Source organism: Ostrea edulis, chromosome 1 (assembly GCF_947568905.1).
Source record: "Ostrea edulis chromosome 1, xbOstEdul1.1, whole genome shotgun sequence".
In the NCBI taxonomy this organism is placed as follows: domain Eukaryota; kingdom Metazoa; phylum Mollusca; class Bivalvia; order Ostreida; family Ostreidae; genus Ostrea; species Ostrea edulis.
In genome coordinates, this window is record NC_079164.1 from 67,375,234 (window position 1) to 67,396,495 (window position 21,262).

The window sequence follows — 21,262 nt, forward strand, 5'->3', positions numbered from 1 at the left end:
ACTTCAGATCAAATCATCAATACTACAAATTAAAATACTGTAACATATCTTTTTCAGACAAGCAAGATTAAGGAGAATGTTTATACATGCAGGTACCGGTATTTAAACTGATAGTGTTTGCTCCATGGCACTACATCATTGGCATGGAATCCATTATGTGACTCAACATTTAATTGTGTCCCTGATCACATTAAAAAAAAAAATATCCTAAAAATTGTATAAAACAATTTCAAAATATAGAAAACAGGATTTCCAAAAATGTCAGGTAGCATGAATAATTTTATGATAGAATCAAAGTTCAAAAATAATAGAAAAAGAAACTATAAGAAAAAAAAGCGGGGTTACAGCCATTGTGACCATAATACTTGATAGGAAAGCAATGCATAATACTAACTCTAAAACAAGACTAACACACAAACTCTCTATTGTACATAAATCTCGTACAAACACATTTATCCCTGCAAAAAATACTGAGCCTCACACACAAGACAAAGCTCTGTAATCAATACCTGCATCTCTGTAAATAATTAAATCTTTCCCATAAAAGGAAATGTAAAAACCATTCATGTACACATTGTAACTGCTTTTGAAGAAATCACATATCTTTTCTCAATGAAAAAAAGATAATGATGAACAAATACTAAGAGGCTGTAATTAATAAATCAAACACAAGCAAGAGGACAGAATGGATATAATGTAATCAGACCAGCTGGATAATGTAATGATGTCTGGTGAAATTCTCCCAACATGCTGCCCTAAGTCTGTAAACTCTGCTTCCACGTTTTCTTTCACACACATATACAATGAATATCACAGTTCGTCATGTTTCTGAAATGAAGAAGTTGCTATAAGTTGCTATAAGTTGCTGTGAACAGTCACTTGTAATAAGTTATAACATACTGTCATCACTTTTCAGTTTGAATCACAGGTTACTTCAGGTATTGAAAAAGACCAGTTCTTTCATATCAAAAATATACTATTCTGAAACAATAAAATTACACTGCAAAATTGTTTAAAATTTATGATACTTATGATTCCAAATTAATTAATACCAACTAAGAGAGTTTCATATGTAATTCATTGCCATTCAACAATTAATGTAGTTGAGAGAACAGATATTCTGCTGCACATTTTACAGTGTGCAAGTTTATTTTGGTTAGTGATTGTAATCCAGTCAGATAACGCCCCACAAAATCATGCTTTGATTCCGACGCTATGATAACCCAATTTTCAAAATTAGCTGCTTGTTGCATCTATCCTTCATTGATAAATGCTTTTTTATTTCAATATAACTCAGTCCCACACAGTAGCTTCTGTGTCTCTGAGGACACAGGGACCCCAGAACTGTATTTAGAGATAGCCGAAACACAACCACTTCTTGTTGTCTAAGTAAATTGCTGTCATCAGATGATAATGCTACACATAACTGTCCAGAAATTTTATACTACAGCCATTTCAAACACGATAACAACAAACTCGTATATAAACAAATGTATATATCATATCTCATATCCTAATAGAAGCAGGTGTCGCTTAAGATAGGGTGTTTTATAGATAGACTACATGTAAAGAAGCATAACTCTATTAATTGGCACACTCTGAACAATCTAAAGAAAACTCATTCAGATGGACATATGATATTTGCACTTCATCAAATCAATGAAAATAATTGAAAACTTGGTATTTGCACTTCAACAAATTGATGAAAATAATTTCTAAACTTGATATTTGCACTTCATCAAATTTGATGAAAATAATTTCTAAACTTGATATTTGCAATTCATGAAATTGATGAAAATAATTTCAAAAGAGATAAAGGAGTACAAATTCATGTATCAAAAAATTTCTCACTGTAGAAAAAAGAGGATTTTATATACAGTTCAGCCACCATTGTCTTCATTCCCACTACCCAGGTCCCCCACTAGATTTTAGATAAGGGAAGAAATATATACTATGTGTTGACTGGTGGGCGATTACTAGATGGAAATGTTTGTTTAAGACATCCTAACTGACCTACCTTCATCTTTTTTAACCGTTTACAGTCACATTTGGACTCATCACTTGGCTGTTCTACGAGGTCCCAGGAATCATCTGGCTTCTCAGGCCTTGACAGCAAACGCTCGGAAAATTTCTACAAAAAAGTCCTCTCTAATCAAATAACACTTGATGCATTGAATGCACTAGTAACGGAAAGAAATCTTTAACAAGTTATGAAATGTGCATTATAAGTATCTGATCAAGTACTTTTTGAGAAATTTACTGGTGGTTACCACACACCCAGCAGAATCAAGGTGGAAATATCACTCAATATTTACATGTACCTAAAAAAAATTTAAAAGCGAATTTAACTTCATACATGTATTTCATATAAATGTACTATTGTATACTTACATCAAATAATTTGACATGATAACAGAAGACATCTTTTGGTAGTAAATTTTCTTTCACAAATTGTTGAGCATTTCTAGAAATTTTCTTTGCCTAAAAATATAGATATATTGTTTAAAAGCCACATTTTAAATGTACAAAAAGGACTGGGTCATGATGTTCAATTGAGTTTCATTTCTTTTTCTGAGAAAGAATCTTATAAAAAAAAACAATTTGTAGTCTCGTTGGTTTTTAAAAGTCTAAAAATTTAAAATAATAATTATTCACATTCATAAGTAACAAGAGGCCCAAGGGCCTAGAATCGCTCTTCTGATAAATTGTACAACCCCGCCATTTCTATTCTTAGCCTCTTAGTATTCTAAATCTTTAGTTAAATCCTAAGAATTCAAAAAAGTAGGTCAATGTGACCTACTTTTTGGTTTACACATTTTGAGAACCCAAGAAATATCAACTGACAAAGTTTGATGATTTTAAGCCAATTAGTATCTGAATATTGAAATATAGCTGTCAAATTCCAATCGTAGGTCATGGTGACCTACTTTTTGGTCAGCGAACTCCGAACATGCAAGACCCATCAACTGACAAAGTTTGATGACTGTAGGTCAAATAGTATCTGAAATATATAAATATAGGTGTCCAATTCCAAAAGTAGGTCAAGTTGACCTACTTTTTGGTCGAAACCCTTCGAACATGCAAGACCCATCAACTGACAAAGCTTGATGACTGTAGGTCAAATAGTATCTGAAATATATAAATATAGCCGTCAAATTCCAAAAGTAGGTCAAGGTGACCTACTTTTTGGTCGACACACTCCGTAGACTCAAGATGCATCAACTGTCAAAGTTTGATGATTGTAGGTCAATTAGTGACTGAAATATATAAATATAACTGTCAAATGCCAAAAGTAGGTCACAGTGACCTACTTTTTGGTCGATACACTCCGAAGACTCAAGATGCATCAACTGACAAAGTTTGATGATTGTAGGTCAAATAGTGTCTGAAATATAGTAATTTAGCTGTCAAATGCCAAAAGTAGGTCACGGTGACCTACTTTTTGGTCGACACAAACCGAAGACTGAAGACGCATCAATTGACAAAGTTTGATGATCCTAGGTTTTACAGTGCCCAAAATATGCATCTAAAATTGAAAATGTGAAATTTGAATATCTGCAAAATTCAAAAAGTAGGTCACTGTGACCTACTTTTTTATAAATATGTTTCAAGGCCTCAAGATGCATCAACTTACAAGATTTGATGATTCTAAACCTCTCGGTATTTGAAATAACAACTTAAAATATATCTATAAATGATAAGCCATAAAATTCAGAAAGTAGGTCACGGTGACCTATTTTTCAGTTGACGCATTTCAAGGTCCCATGATCCACCAACTGACAAGTTTTGATGATCATAGGCTTCAAAGTGTCCAAGATATGCATCAAAATTAATTTTAAAATAAATACCTGCAAAATTCAAAAAGTAGGTCACCGTGACCTACTTTTGAGACAACTTGACACAAGGTCCTAAGATGCATCAATTGTCAAAATTTGATGATCCTAGTCCTTATAATGACTAAAATATCTAAGATTTAAGGAATTTAAAAAATTTATAAATTTAGGTCAACTTTGAAGTGACCTTGAGACCACGCCCTTTGCCCCAGGGTAATGCCTTGAACAATTTTTAATCTACAACATATCCTCATCCTTATGTGTAAGTTTGGTGATAATCTGCCCTGTGGTTCTTGAGAAGAAGATTTTTTAGCAACCACTACTTTTGTTTGTATTTTCCTGATTATCTCCCCTTGTTAAAGGGTCACATCCCTCTATTTAGTATGTATGAAAGCCCTTGGGCCAATGATACCCTGTAACAAATTTGAAAAAAATTGGCCTAGGGGTTCTTGAGTAATAGCCCTTTTTCTAAAAAGTTTACGCACACCGCACAAATGGCCATAGCATTAGCTCTTTGAGCCTTTGGTTCAGAAGAGCTAAAAATTGGTATTCCTATCCTATTGTTTGTGACCACTGGGTCATCCTTCCCACAAGGGTGATATATTTCAGTGAAATTTGGATCTGTGTTTACATAATATTTTTGATGTGAATCCACCAACACTGTCCAGTTTGAATTAGTTTAAATCTATATTGCATTGGATGTTTTATCTGAAGTTTTGGCATTTCAGGTTTGGTGCTCCAATAAATTTTAACATTTTTCAAAAAAGACTGTCCTACATGTATTTGCAGTTCTCTTGTAAAGTGTGACTCTACCTCCTTTACTTATAGATGCTTTGTGATAAATTTGCTCAAAACGAGTGGTAATCAAAATGTAGAAGTTGTACAGACATACAAACTACTGCCAAGACTGAATCAGAAAAGTTCATATCGGCTTCTAGCATAGATGAACTTGAAGCTCCGAGTGAAAATGACAGTGTGGATGACAAAAATAAAAAGACTTTACCTCCTCATCATGGCTCTTTGCCCATAATATTTTTTCTCTGAGATTACTGAGGTCCCTTTTGAATGGAATGTAATGTTTATTTGGCTCTAAGCTCTTGTAGAAATGTTCGTAATATGGGGAGTCTTGTTTGAGCACTACAGAGTTACCTCCCATTAGATATGGAAACCTGTATGCAGCTACTGTTCCATCCAGATTAATTTGATACTTGTACTGAAATACACAAGTAAAAAACATACAAAATTGAAAAAACATTTTACAAACTTTGAGTTTTTGAAATCAAAATATTCACAATTTTTTAAAATTTTTTACTGTTTTGACATTTTTGTTTTTAATTTCCCAATCACTTTTTCACATCATGTTTTAAAAACTTGGAAAAGTTTTGTAAACAATCTGGTTTTTTCTATTTCAATATACTATGCCTTCTTACATCAAAGAAATCAAAGAAAGGTGTAGACTTGACAAGCTCCCCATATTTTTCAGGTTCCTTCTTGAAGAAGAACATATGAGTTAGTGCTGCATCTACTAGTTGTGGTTCTTTTCTCGACATGACAACAAGATCGAGTCGTTCCTGGCGACTGTCGCGTCCTCTCCAGAAAGCTTTTTCTGTCTTGTTTTCCCACGCTACTTTGGTTGCTTGGACGGATAGAGTGTCCAGGGTTACCCTAGATATAAATAGAATGTATTTTCCTATATTTTCTTTGCAGTGAAAATTTTGGACTAGTCAGAATAGTGAGTGTAGTGAGCTCTTAAGATTAGGACAGAGAAAATTGCAGTCTACATATATGTCCAATGAATTTTTAAAGTCAGAAAAAATAACTCCAATAATCCTAATCTAATGACTGTCTTTTTTGATCTTGCAAAGTCACATCCTGTTGACCTGAGATTATAAACTTAAGTGGATTTTCTCAATTTCATCCTAGTCTTCTGATGACGACACATAAATGAGATGATTGTCTCTGATTATAAATTAGTCCGAAATATCTGACGTTTTCCTGGCTTCTTTATGATTTTGATATTTACAGTGCCAGGAAAACGTCAGAATCGGCGCCATTACGTAAACTGGAAATTTCGCCGCCTCCAGCTGAAAGCGGCATTCTCGGACCGATTTTAAATACTTGCGAGCCGAATTCAATCAAAAACTCATCATTAATCAATAAAACGATGCTTCTTGTACTTACTAATATAGATTTTAAGAGTTCTTTCATCACATAAACAGTCTCCTGAAAACATTTTAACAAACTGTCGAGCTTTGTTTTGAGTCATGTGACTCGTTCGCTCAAATGACAGCGAAAATTCAGTTGACTACAATTGTGTGCTTCTGTTATCGAATTTTGGAGTGATATTTTCTTTTAATCGATATTGGTAAGTACAAGAAGCATCGTTTTATTGATTAATTATGAGTTTAACATTGAATTCGACTTCAAAGTATTTAAATCGGCCCAAGAATGCTGCCTCCAGCTGGAGGCGGTGAATTTCAAGTTTACGTAATGGCACCAGTTCTGACGTTTTCCTGGCACGGTAAATATCAAAATAATAAAAAAAAAACCAGGAAAACATCTGATATTTTGGACTAATTATAAATGAGTAAGCCTTGTGTATAATGTCATGTAATATCGATGGTAATCAGGGCAAAACAATAAATATGACATCAGGATCTATGTTGTGATGTCATAATACAAATTTGAAATGTGACAGTTGTCTCACCTCCCCTCTTTGTCTTAGGGTTAGTCTAGCATAGCATGCAAGCATAAGGTGAAAATCAACAATGCCACTTTACTGATTATAACAGGGAAATTGTTCTGATGTACCTAACTGTGACCTTGACATCAATGGTCATGATCAGCTTGATCAATTCTAGAATTTTCAATGGATTGCAAAGTAACATTACAGATAAAGAAGGGGTGGTTGGGAGAGTCTAGCATATAGCAAACTTGAATCTACAGTACATTTATTCATCATATGCAAAAACTAAAATATTCACTGACTGTATTAAAGATTATAATTCTGTACAATATAATGTTCTGACATATTCTTTTGAAACATATATCATTGCTACATGGGAATTATTACATACAATTTGAGGTTATCACCAAAGATTAATGAAAATTAAGCTTTTTATCCTATTACGCAATCTTTATTACCTTAAAAAGAGTGTTTGGTTGTTTTTGTTTTTTCCTATTCAACATCTATATTTCCTTGGTAGAGGTTATGCATATACAGGGGGACCGAGGGTCAGAGGATACTGGCAGATTGTACAGAAATATCATGAAAAAAATAACCACAAATGACCATATCTTTCTCAATATTGAATGAATCATTCTGAAAATACCTGATGCACAGGTTTACAATATATGCAACAGTTCCACAAAATTTGGTAAAAGATAATGAACAGCCTCTAGGGAAATCTTGGGACAAAATGTGTCTACAGACAGACGGACAGAGCAAAAACTTACTTTGTTTGGGTATAAACACGAGACATTATCTGTATTCTAGTTATACCTGGACATCATTTGGAGTGTTGCTTCTGTGAGATCATAGGTTGGCATGACGATGTCCTTGGAGTCATCTGACCCACACCAAGAGAATACTGGAATTGGGTCCTCAGCCAGGGACTTCTTCTCTAGAGGCCAATCACCAAGGTTTACAAAAAACTCTATGTCAGGCAGGACAACCTATAGGGCAAACAAATGATAGTCACCAAACAGATACAGCAGCACTCTGCATAAAGCATTGGGGGTATATAAAAACTTCAATTGAAGTATCTAGAACCTTCAATTTTTACTGAATCATAAAGAGAGAATTATTTATAACAGGAAGCCAATGTAAAACATTGCCTATGCGTCCTTTATCCTGTCCAAACTTTCATATCTCTTAAAACTAACAAAACTATTGTAATCATGATTAAGATTTCAAAGATTAGGTCTTTATTATAATGACAGAATAGATAATATGATGAAATAGTTAGGATGCAAAACTGGCATCTGGAAAACATATTAACTACTGAGCATTACAGGTTTTCTTTGTCCATACCTTTCTTGTAAGTGAAAGTATAATGGCATCACTAAACATTTTGAATCCTACATGTTCTCCATAGGTCTTCCTATAAACCTGAAATACAACAAATACCCATTTAATCAGTTATTATGTAATATGTATAAATAAAAAACAAGTGGAAGGGGGGGGGGGGGGGGCATCACCTTGACCCCTGGATGATGGATTGAAAAAACTTGAATATCTATTATATTAGGACTCTTTCCTTCAAGTTTTAGCTTTTCAGAGAGAGGTTCTTGAGATATTTAAAATTGAGTATTTTCAAATTACATGTATCTCCTCCTAGAAGAAAACATGACCTTTCATTTGAAGAAACTTTCATTCCCTTCATGCAAGAATACTATGTGCCCAATTTAGTTGAATTTGCAGTCCTAGAGCAGAAGACAAAAATGTAAAAGGTTTCCAATGACAAGCCATCAAACGGTAAACTTCTATCAGATAAAAACGGCAAATGTCTATCTGACAGAAAAAATGGCAAACTTCTATCAGATAAAAACGGCAAACTTCTGTCAGAAAGAATGGCAAACTTAAATCAGATAAAAACGGCAAACCTCTATCAGAAAAAATGGCAAACATTTACCATAAAAAGACGACAAACTTCTATCAGAAAAAACGGCAAATTTCTATCAGAAAAGCTCACATGAAGGTTAAAATGAGCTTAAAAACTTAGTGCAGTCAACAGTACTAGTATTTAAAAAAATCTCTCTCAAGAAATAATTAAATGTCTTAATAAAACTTAGGACAAGAGAATATCTTTATCTGATTAAATTGCTTGAAGACGTACATCCTTTGACCTCTGCATTATGATACATGCATATCTTTGGTGAATGCAATGCATTATGACATATATAATTTACAGATCAGACAGATAACACAGGTTATGTATACCTGTGCATTAAGGTCATCTAATTCACTGACAATTCATGTGAAAAAGCCCATATGGGCAATATGCACTTCTGATTTAGGAGAAAGATAATAAACACTACCTATCACAACCTCGTGCAGAGCTACTAAACAACTTTATTCAATTTTTGACAACTAATTCTATAAGTTTGAAATGGCAGTGGATACTAGTATTTGCCGTTTCTATCTAATGCCGTCTGACACCAGCTTTTTACCTTGTTATTGATGATGCGGTAGTGTGTAAGACTATGCATGCCTTTTTGGTTGAAGCGACTGATGGCCTCTGATGCTACTTTCTTCAGGTTGAGTTTTTTTTTAAATATGGACAGATCTCTGTCGATCTGTTCATATGTATCTGGGCATTCATGGGTGGTGTACCATTTCTCTATGTTACTCATTGGACAATAACAGTCTTCATGGTACACCATTCCTAAATGAAAAAAATAACATCATTGTAATCACTTAAGAATTGCTTTGTTCTCATGCCAGTACGTATGTGGTATATATATACATGATGTATATCATACATGTACGTGGTTTTGACGTGTCTTCAGTGATTGGTAATGATTTATGCAAAGCATAAATATTCGTACCATCCAGTAGAAGACGATATTGAAGCTGACTGGGTTAAACAGTCCATCAGCTGTACACCATAGATTGCAATTACCAGTCTGTGTCATGGAGAAAGAAGTTCATGACCAGCCTATAGGTGCATCATTGCGGCTGATTTATTAAATATACTCTCCCGAGGGTTGATTAATGACCCAGATTATGACAAGGACTCAGGACCACCCTGTTTACACAGTACATGGGGCAATTTACCTTTTAGGTAGTAAGGAGATTTGGCCACATGATTCTGATCATGTAGTAAGTTAATTCTAAGACTGCTATAAGTTTCAAATGGTCGGAATCGAACGACATAGCTGCCATCTTGCAGGTCCAACACCTGGGCGTAAATTCGGGCTCGGCTACCATCTTCCTGAGTAACTTTGACTTCAAATGCTTTTTCTCCAAGTGAATGGGTGAAGCTACAAAACAATGGATCAAAATTAAATGAAATACTTACTAAAGCATTCAAATTAAATGCACGTATTGTTAAAAATTCCAAACTACATTTTAAATTAGTTTTAAAGCTTTTCAATTTATTAACGAGTGTAAATTCATGTCTTTAAATAATATACACAAAACATCTTTGGGGGTCATATGGGTTATAAAAACAAGTTCCAAATCTGGCTTTGAAGCATGCATAAAAAATTAATACTTTTTATTCAATGTAATAAAAATACTAATTAGCATACATCAATTTATCAATTTCTATTTTCAGAGTTATGTTAACATATTCATATAAGCAATGAAAAAAAATATCAACCACTGATTTGAAAGTATTTGAATTTCCATCAAACCAACCGAAAACAAAAAAACAAAATTAAAAACCACATATGACAACAGATAAAACCAAATATGACAACAGATGTGACACGAGAATCTGTCATTTATTTGTAATCAAAACTAGTAAACAACAGAACAGGGGAAATGATGTGTGGTGAGTATGGAACTATGTCAATTAAAGGTATCAACTTGAACTTGTAATCTAACAAAAACATAAACACACAAATGTTGATGGCATCTAGTACTTCAAGCAGTATTCACTTTCAAATTCCAACTTCTAAATCCCATGTAACTTTCATAATATATTCATGTATAAGTCATAATTCCATTTCTTAATAAAATACTTTCAAATTCCAACTTTTAAATCTCTTCTGACTTTCATAATATATTCATGCATAAGTCATAATTCCATTTCTTAATAAAATATTTCATTCTGTTTAACTCCCATAAATCATTTCTTTCTACTTTTTATGTTTGCCATTCGTTGAAAGCAAATTATCAATTTAATGTACAAGATGTCACTTTGCTGTCAATGTAAATTCTCTGTTCATTCATAATTTATGTCCCACACACTGCTATACATAAAACTAACCAGGTATGATAATACATGTCCATAAGACTTCACTTATCCCAAACACTGAATATAAAAAGCAGGAACTTAGGGCCATACAGATATCATCATGTGGGCGGTCAAAGGTCTCTCCTAAAAGTGAACAACTTTTTGAAGTGTCCTGGGGCCAATAACGGACAAATGAAAACCCTTGTTACCCATCAGATGCGATTTACAGTTCTGTTTTAACAGCCTTCAGTTTTCCTCTCAAGAACATTGTCAACTATTTATCATATTTTTTTCTGTAATAAATCGTATGTACATTGACAAATACATTGCATAGAGACAGTTATCATCTCTTTCACAAAATTTCCTCCGACTTCAGGACAAATTCAGGTGTGGGCAAAAGTTAAAAGTAGACTCCGTGAGATACTGCTGAAGATTATAACATCTTGACACAAACATAAGTATGTGTATTATCATGCAAAGGACATTTTCTTTAGTAAAATATATATACCAAAATGTAACATCTTGAATAAAATTCACAATATTGTTAAATATGATCAATTGTTTAAGAAAGGTAAATGACATGATTTCCTCATCCAAATGAATAACCATACTGGGTTTTGGAGGGATAAATTAAATATTGAAAGGGGGGGGGGGGGGGCTAAATTGTAAATTGATTATTTCACACATGCACATTCACATGAATGGATGGTATAAATACGTTATAGTTTACTATTTATAGCAAACAAACCTACCTGAATGTGTGGGTTATTTACGAAAAGTCATTTTCATATAAAAAGTTGTGTTGTCATGATTAACATTTGCAAATAAATTTAAGCATTGTCATGATTATACAATGTATGAACATGACTTTCCACTAAAACATTTACTACAACCTTGCGGCATCATGTACGCAATATTAGCAGTGAATAAATTCTTAGATGCTGAATTTCAGATCTTTGTTAATTAACACTCACTGATTAAACAACATTATTTTGTTCGAGAGAGAAAATTACACTTTATCTTGTTTACATGAGACGTAGTACACTTCTGGTCAGTTGTCATTCAGTAATTAATCTTGATTTTAATTAATGTAGCTGGCTGTTTAATGAGGATCTGACTGAGGTGCTAGGTTAGCATTAAACGGTGTTTGTTATATAGGGCCATGATCTACATCATTCATATTAACTTAGCTTCCTGTTGCCCTAGGATTTTCATACTTAAATATCTTGTCCCCACAATACTGATATCTCGTAACCTTAATAGCTAATTCCGTCTACTGAATTCTGAATTACTCAAGTCTCTAATCTTATCATGATTTCAATGTTATCAAGTTCTGTTACAGAAGACACTGCATTCCTCTCTTTCAACATTTCGTACAAGTATGACCTCAGTCACTGGGTCAAATAAAACAAAATCTGACCAACTGCAATGTGTAATTTTAATCTTTCAAACAGAAGAAAATATTCAAAAGAAAACAGTGGGATAATTCAGGTTGTTGTATTCATTGTGGTTTAAGAATCATTAGATGAGATAGTTTTAAATTCTTATACCGGTAATACCAAATTCTCTTCGTGCACTGCAATTCATGGCTTATTTTTTACAGGTCAAATTTTCATACATAGACAAAAAATACATGCCTATGGATTAAATATGGGTTTCTTATCAAAGAAATTTGGTGGAAATTTGAAATTTTTAATCACAAGACTGCCCTAACAAACACATGTATTTATTTTTCAATTCGCACTCGAACAGCAGTATACAATCACTCATGGTGATTATGGCTGAATGTACACATAAATATTGGTAAACAAAAAACATGTTATTTGATGAGCCATACATGTATTTTTATGAATACTAAGTGAACATTTCAAATTCAATTACAGTTTCAGAAGTTTTTACTTCTAGAGGATTTGGGTGGAGTTCTTACATTATAATTGATTTCTCGGTCCAGTTAACTACATTTCCTCATCTGCCAAATGCGACTCCACCCAAATTCGTATTGTATACATTAAATGGGTGCATGGCAACAGTGAAAGCTTTTAAAATTAATGTGCTATTAGAAATTACAATATTAAACCTGAAATATTTTGTGTTAAATAGAAATTGAAGACAACAAGAGGCCTCATCAGGTGCCACCTGAGAATCACGGAACACTGCAAGTGGCTCACAAGCTTTTCCAAGGCTAAATTAAATGACACAGCAAGTTACTACATGTATAAGTTAGTATTGGATATGTGCTTCATACAGTTCTGTATAAAAAATAATATCAGACAGTTTGCGGGGCCTGTTTGGGCCGAAAACTGTCTGATATTTTTTTATCATACCGAATCCTATGAGGCACATATATCGTACTTAAGACTTTGCCCTTTAAATTTCATTTGATGATTTGCTGATTTACCCGAGACAGCATACATGTATATCATAATTAATATTATTGATTTACCTGAGACAGTTCGATTTTGAAGGATATCAGTATACTTAGACAGCCTGGTGTTACAATTTTTATGTTTACTAGAAAATTATATGCTGTCATCAGCTAGCAAATGCAGTCAGAGTTGTAATAAAATTCATAAATGTGAAAATTTCAAATGCATACAAAACTTCAAAAGATAAAGATGAGACTTTGAGCTCCTGCAAATGTGAAATGAACCCAATATAAGGATAAAACTCACTATATTTGTAAATGCTGCAAATCACAATGTAATTAAACAACAGCAATGCTCACACTGCAGAAAACACCTGTTCAATAAAATTACTGTAGATTAATTATTTTACACAAGTACTTATCGCAAAATGACTCATGGACATCAAATCGCGAGAACATAAATTCAAGAGTGCTCTGTTTATCAACAGTTATTGCACGTATTTAGTCAACATAACAATAAAAACGAGTAGCTTTATTTCACAAGTGATGTTTCTTGAGAAATTACAAGATAATAAATTCCTCACCTATATTTAGGAATTTACAGTATTCAGTCATGATGCAGTGGTATAAAAAAGGATAATCTACTCTTTGGTCAAAGCATGGCTCTGACAGTGTTCTTTACACACTTTCTCTAATTAATATCAGTCTGAGAGAGTGTCAGTAAATGTTAGTTCAGGATAGCCTTGTTAAATATAAAATTGTACAAAGACTTCATCACTCTACCAATCTGAATTAGATTTGGGAAACACTGATGACCTCGTATTGCAAATGCCGAAGGTGAAGGTCATGAAGTAAAAAATTTTGGTATGAAAAGAAAGGTCTTGTCACAAGGAATACATATCTATATGTGAAATATGAAAGCCCTATTACCAACCTTTCAAAAGTTATGGTCAAAGCTGAAGTTTTTATATATATATATATATATATATATATATATATATATATATATATATATAAGGTCAAACGGTACCAATTAAGGTAAAAGTCATAAGGTCAAACATTTTAGTACCAAAGAAAGGTATTAATTGTCACAAGGAATGCACATGATATAAAATATGAAAGCCCTATCACCATTCATTCAAAAGTTATGGCCAAGGTTAAAGTTTTTACAGACAAACAGTTGGACCAAAAACTATATACCCCTGCAAGTACTTGTTACCAACACCATAAGGAACATGTCCAACTAGTCTGATGATCCTAGTCTTAGTACAAGTACTATTGTTTTTCCATCTGACATAATTAACCATGAGCATATGAACTTGACCTTTCATCTAAGCCCTTTCAAAAATAAACACCATCTTCCTCTCACCATGGAGAACATGTACAGTAGCAGGTTTGAATAATCCTAGCTTTATTTGTTCTCTTTTTATCCTTCCCACAAGATACTGATGGATGTATGAATAGACAGATAACAGACAGACAGACAGACACAACAAGCCACTGCACCATACCATCATACAATCCGTCTATAATGGCTAATTTGTGTATCAGTTTGATTATCCTAGCCTTATTAGTACTGTTTCTATCTAAATTAACCATGCAAGTTACTTTCGCCTTTGACCTTGAAAAACATTAGCCTTCTTCCTCTCATCAATGAGAACAATGTACCAACTTCAATGACCTAAACCATATAACCTGACAATGGAAGTCTGACCTTGGCCTTTGACAAACAATGGCTCATCCTCTAATTATTGGGAACATGGTGAACCAAGTTTGATGATCCCAGTCTTTTAAGTACTGTTTTTATCTAGACTACAAGGTGCTGACAGACATATAGATGCATTGTGCCATGCCATATTACACTTTCATGTTCTTTAGTTGAATCTGAATGGTATAGAAGCATTTGAAAAAACATATTGTTTAACCCTGTGTAAACAGAAACCACACCCTCCGGGATGTTAATATCTAGCAACAGGAACCTATATTTGACAACAGGTGATATACTTTCAAAATAATCACATGAACCCAGATTTCCTATGTATCACCGACACCGGATATTGCTACCAGTCGAAGCAAGGACGTTTGAAGTAATAACACACCAAGATGTGAATTTCTTCTTTTTAAACCACTTTTTACACTTTTGCTGATGTTACCTGCTTGTTGGAATGTTTTCATTGAATTACACAAAATGAAGTGGATTTCATTTCATACCTTAAAATTAAGTGCCAGACTAAATGGATTTCTCAGAAAAAAATCTCAAACTTAAGTTTGAGTTTTCTTCTATTTGAGCAGTCAAAATTTGAGTAAAATCTCAAACTTAAGTCCACCTTTCAACTTAAGATTTGTTTTAAAAATCCAGTTTTGGTTTTATAGATACCAGATGCCTCTCAGTTGACAATGGTTTTCTCGGGGTGAAAATCTTCACTGTCTACTCTTACATGTAACTACATGTACTATCTATATGTGACATGTCTATGACATACATATATAACGAATCTTAGCAGTAAGACTAAAGAATCTCCTCTTTCATTTTCCTTGTGTCCAACACCAAAAAACTGTCATCTGACACAATTTGTAACCTTCTGAAAGTATGCCAGTTTAAGTATATATCTTCTGATGTCAACATCTTTTGAGTGGAATTATGAAGTATATATCTTCTGATGCCGACATCTTTTGAGTGGAATTATAACCTGGATAGAGAGTAGAGACAATACCTTATCTTACTTAAGAGCTCACACACTTTTTTTTTTTTAAAGATTTTACTTTAGAGGACCATCTTCTTTAAACCTTTTGAGAAACTTCATTATAATATTCAGAAAAACATGATCAAATTACTTCACCCAAGTAAATTGTTACTTTCTCCATCACCTATTCAAGAGAATCTAAAGCCAGTATATATAAATGAACTCCTTTTTATTGTATATTAATAATGTATAAGTTTCCCTCCAGTAAAATATTGATGCCATAACACCTTCTTTTATTGTATTGAAGGGACACACAACCTATTTGATAGTCACCATTCAGTTTAATCAATAATTCCTGAGAGGTCCTCTCATATTTTCTAATGTCTATGTTGAATCCCCAAAAGTTAAAATTTAGAAATTTCCATAATCCATGAAAAGCATTTAAGAATTTGATTCTTTATTTTTAAAGATACTTATAATTTACCTGAGCTTGATAAATGGTTAGATTAAACTGAGATGTTGGTGAACTTATACTACAATAAAAAAAATCTATATTGGGTGTCACACAATATAGATTTTATATGTAACACACTGTCAATATTGTGATATGACTTTCCTTTGTGGAGCACGCTACATTGCTCATTTCTTTACAATTTGTTTAATTATATCAATACTCAAAATGTTGCCAAGGAGCACATAACTGCATTTCTATGGTGAAACTAGGGAAATTCTGCTGATTAGTAAACTCCTGTCCCTGACTGGCTGGGTACATGCATATTAATTCAATCATCTGAGGATTCATTAAAAGTTGAATTTTTAAAAAATGTTTTTGTTTTAACCAAAACTCTACATATAAAGTTAGTACATCTATCATATACAGTGAAAGCTGTCTACTTTGACATGCACTGGGAGACAACAAATTCTTGTCAGAATACACACTGCGTCAGAATAAACAGTGTTGAAAAAAGCAATGGAAATATGAAATTGAGCATGAAAATATGGACCAGAATGCTTGTGAAACGGATTGCACGGATTACACAGTTTTCACTATACATTCCAATACATTATCAATAGGGATGATGATTGGTCTCCTAGTTTTATTAATAATTTTACTGTAAAATAATTTTATCTGATCTAGATATACATTTTCCTGGAGGCTGAAAATGTATATTCAGAAAAAAGCAGAACAATAACACATGTATCCAAAGTGTGACATTATTTGCAGATTATATGAAGTGTGACATTATTTGCAGATTATAGAAGTGTGACATTATTTGCAGATTATATGAAGTGTGACATTATTTGGGTTGTATGTAACAATACATGTACATCTTTCATATAACTACTATGTAGTACTTAAGCAATGAGTTTTCGTTTCTGAATGTAAGATAAACACATAATTACTTTATAATACAGCTAAAAATGGGTAAAGAACTACAGATGTTAAATCTCATGACAATGTCATTATTTATTACACGAATTTCATAAATGATTAATGAATGAAATGTAGTGCATAGAATTAACAAACACTTTTACTGTCCAATTTTTATGATTAATAATTCGCAAGTGTCCAAGACACACGGTTGAACAGAAATTATATCCCTGAAAAGAATGAATTATAAATAAAAAGCCCATGGGCCACATCACTCACCTAAATTACATTGGCCCTGCTGTTGTTCAGCTGTTGTGATTTTTAAAAAAAAAAATTAATCTTTATTCCTAAGAAAAATGTTGAACCAAATATTGTGGCCCCAACCTAGGTCATGACATAACCAAACTTGAATTCACAGGTGCATCATATGGATACCTCAACACCAATGTGATTAACATGACCTTGCTATTCTGGTGAAGGTCAGGGTCATAGATCATAGTATGAGATGAAATATTTTGCCAGAAGAAATCTAATAGTATAATGTACAAAATATGAGAACTATATCTTAAATAGTTTCAGGAGATATTGAATAGATTATGTTTTCTTAAAAGTATGTCAAACTCCAAAGTCAAGGTCACAATGTCATATCCATGGCATCTGTGTCATCAAATGAAAGGTCTTCTCATAAAAAATTCATATCCAAAATATGAAAGGCCTACCTTAAATAATTCAGGAAATATTTAATAGGTTATATGTTTCCTGTGCGGGTCCGGGTTAAAATAGGTCCTCTGTAGCCCTTGCTTGTCGTAAGACTTTGAGGCGACTAAATGGGGCGGTCCTTCGGACGAGACCGTAAAACCGAGGTGTCCCGTGTCACAGCAGGTGTGGCACGATAAAGATCCCTCCCTGCTTAATGGCCATTAGCATTGAGCATAGGCCTAAATTTTGCAACCCTTCACCGGCAGTGGTGACGTCTCCATATGAGTGAAATATTCTCGAGCGGGACGTTAAACAATATTCAATCAATCAATCAAAGTAGATCAAGGTTGCAAGGCTAGAAATTTTGAAACCTAAAAAGGTTTTTTCACAGGGAATGCATATATATATGTATATATATATATATATATATATATATATATGAGAGCCCTATCACTCTCTTCAAAAGTTATTAGTAAGGTTAAAGTTTTGAAATTGGAGTTATAATCCAATATCAAGATCACAAAGTCATAATGAAATGTCTGGCCTTACCATGAGGTTGAACTTAAACTATATTCCTGAAAAGAATGAATTATAAATAGCAAGGGAATCATGGGCCACAACATTCACCTGAGTCTACCAGCTGTTGTTCAGTTCATTTTTAAAGTTAGCCTTTGGCTTTCTTAAAAGTAGGTCAAACTCCAAGGTCAAGGTTATGAGGTTAAAAACTTCAGTGCCATTAAAAAATTTTTGTTACAAACTTACAACTCATAAGGAATATGCATATTAAATATGCCCCATCATTCACCATTTAAAAATTATGACCAAGGTTTAAGTTTCTGACAGACAAACAGACAGGACAAAACAATATGTCTCTGATTATAGTCATGGGGGGAGGGGGATTAAAGAATCTTGAATACAAAAAACATTTGCATTTGAATAATATCTAGTGTGCCCCAGCTACTGTTGATAAATCATTTTCCTGAATATTCTCATATAAAACTTTGATCTCCTATTGTGGCCCCACCCTACCCCTGGGGCCTCTGAATGAAAAATCATTATCTTGAATATGAACTACCTGAAGACACTTGCACTAATTATCATATGACTAATTTATGGTCCTGTTGAGATGAAGGTTTTTAAAAAGGTTCCCCTAAATATTCCCATGCAAAACTTTGATCTCCTGCTGTGGCTCCACCCTACTTAGGGGGGCCACAATTTGAACAAACTTGAATCTGTACAACCTAGGGATGCTAGCTTGTATATCAACATGACTAATCATAAATCCTGTTGTTATTGAGAATAACGTTCTAAAATGATTTTCACTTTGATCCCCTACTGTGGCCCACCCTACCCTAGGGGGACACAATTTGAACAAATTTTAATCTAAGCTATGAACTTTTCTAACCCAGTGGTTCTTGAGAAGATTTTTAAAGATTTTACCTATAATTTATCTGCAAGTAAGACTATGACCCCATCCTACCTCTTGCGGTGGGGGAGGGGAGATGATTTGAACAAACTTGAATTTACTCTATGTTCGGAAGCTTTCATGTAATTTTCAACTTTTCTGGCCCATTGGTTCTCAGGAAGATTTTTAAATGACCCCACCCTATTTTTGCCTTTCCTTGAATATCTCCCTTGGAAGGGCACACGACCTTTCATTTGAACAAAGTTGAATCCCCTTCACTCTAAGATGATTTGTACCAAGTTTGATTGAAATGGGCCCAGTGGTTCTGGAGAACAAAATTAAGACAGACAGATGGACAGACTGATGACAGACAAAGCTCACTAGAGCTTCCAGCTCAGGTGAGCTAAAAAAAAATTCATAGGGATTACAACATGTATGTGAATATCTACATTGTATTGATTTGAAGCAATTTGTATAATATGTAATAATTCATGATTATTGATTTATTACACACATGCTTACAAGAAACTGTGACATGCATTAGGCCGAAAAGTGATTATATACTAAATATTTCACAAGTCTAAAAAAAAAACTTGAAAAAAAAAAAGATTAAAATATGTGAACCTACAGTTATTTTGACTAAATTTAAGTCGTTGTATAAATTGAGAAATTTATTAGCTATCAAGCAACAAAGGCACGTTAGATCTATATGTTGAGTGTTGTGTGATAAAATCGGTAATAACATAAAATATCCTAATGTAATTCCTAAATTGTAATATGTTATGCCAAGAGTGGGGCGTGTAAACTTACACTTCTTCATCAACAAATAAAATTGCACAATATTCTTACTTCTCTCCGAATTGACCCACAGCATGAACGAAAAAGTATCTGACAGGTAAAGAAAATCTGGTCTTCAGTCCGGGTCCCCACACAATGCTTTTCTCTAGGGAAAGGGTCCTCGATCCCGATTGCTCGGATCCTTGTGCAGACGATGTTTCGACCACGAGCTGCAATAACGAAAGCACAAACGACAGGTGGCCGGCACTAACATGCATGTTGAAAATCAGCTTTGGAATGCAAATTGTCACTTGATAAAGTTTTGAGGTATTTAAAAATCCTCATAAAATATTGTCTATCCCCGACGTCTCAAATGTCAACATCGTTGTGGTGTCAACATGTGGTGCGTACAATTGTCAACTTCCGCTGGCTATTCTAAACAACTCCCTTAAAATCACTGCGGTATTACTATTTTATGAAATCCGGACAAAAACGTTCATACTCTTTATTGCAGAAAATTTCCAAAATGCTAACAGTCATAAATAGTATATGTCTCTGCATGGTGCTAAGCAGTAAAGTTTCATGTGAATAATTATAGGTTATAGACTTTGTATGGGAAAATATGACGACCGAGTTTTTGGTGCGTGCGAGGTCCGTCCGCGACAAAATACGAGGTCGTCATATTTTCCCATACGAAGTCTATAACCTTTCTATTATATACTTTCAATTTCATTTAGAAACTAACAATAATTTTATTTTTTTAACAATTTCTTTATTTGTTTAACTAAGTAAAAGATGAAAAACACGAAAAATTTTAAAATTAACGGCGTAGTAATTTACTTGTGTATTGATTGTGACGTAATGTTTGCGAGCCGGAATGTTTCAAGGCATATATCGTGTGATATAATGGACTACAAAACAAACTAAACTTACTTGAAAAATATTACAACGATTGGTGTTTAGAAATTGATACCAATAAGACAAAAGTAGTAATTTTTAATAAAAGCGGACACCTAATTAAAGAAAATTTTGTGTTCGGTAACATATGTATTGAATGTACTAACAAATATAAATATCTAGGAGTAATATTATCCTCCTGTGGTTCATTCAAGGAAACAAAATCTGATCTATACAATAAAGCTCTTAAGGCCTCATTCAAACTTTATAAAGACATCAAATCTATCGATCCACCAATTAAAACATTTTTGCATCTTTTTGGCCA

General features: G+C 33.5%; 1 protein-coding gene across 1 annotated transcript in view; it reads right to left on the minus strand.

The window, feature by feature from the left end:
• LOC125646453 (protein O-glucosyltransferase 2-like) overlaps nt 1–20,481 on the minus strand; it is a 22,166-nt gene extending 1,685 nt beyond the window's left edge. The window contains exons 1-10 of the mRNA XM_048872773.2: nt 20,113–20,481; nt 9,613–9,818; nt 9,006–9,220; nt 7,867–7,944; nt 7,336–7,508; nt 5,264–5,498; nt 4,837–5,046; nt 2,392–2,481; nt 2,018–2,131; nt 1–828 (exon numbers count right to left, since the gene is read on the minus strand). The exon at nt 1–828 is cut by the window's left edge and continues 1,685 nt beyond it. Of these exons, the coding sequence (XP_048728730.2) occupies nt 811–828; nt 2,018–2,131; nt 2,392–2,481; nt 4,837–5,046; nt 5,264–5,498; nt 7,336–7,508; nt 7,867–7,944; nt 9,006–9,220; nt 9,613–9,818; nt 20,113–20,318 (1,545 nt within the window). The 5' untranslated portion in view covers nt 20,319–20,481 and the 3' untranslated portion in view covers nt 1–810. The remainder of the gene's footprint in view (nt 829–2,017; nt 2,132–2,391; nt 2,482–4,836; nt 5,047–5,263; nt 5,499–7,335; nt 7,509–7,866; nt 7,945–9,005; nt 9,221–9,612; nt 9,819–20,112) is intronic.
• Between the last annotated feature and the right edge of the window lie 781 nt (nt 20,482–21,262).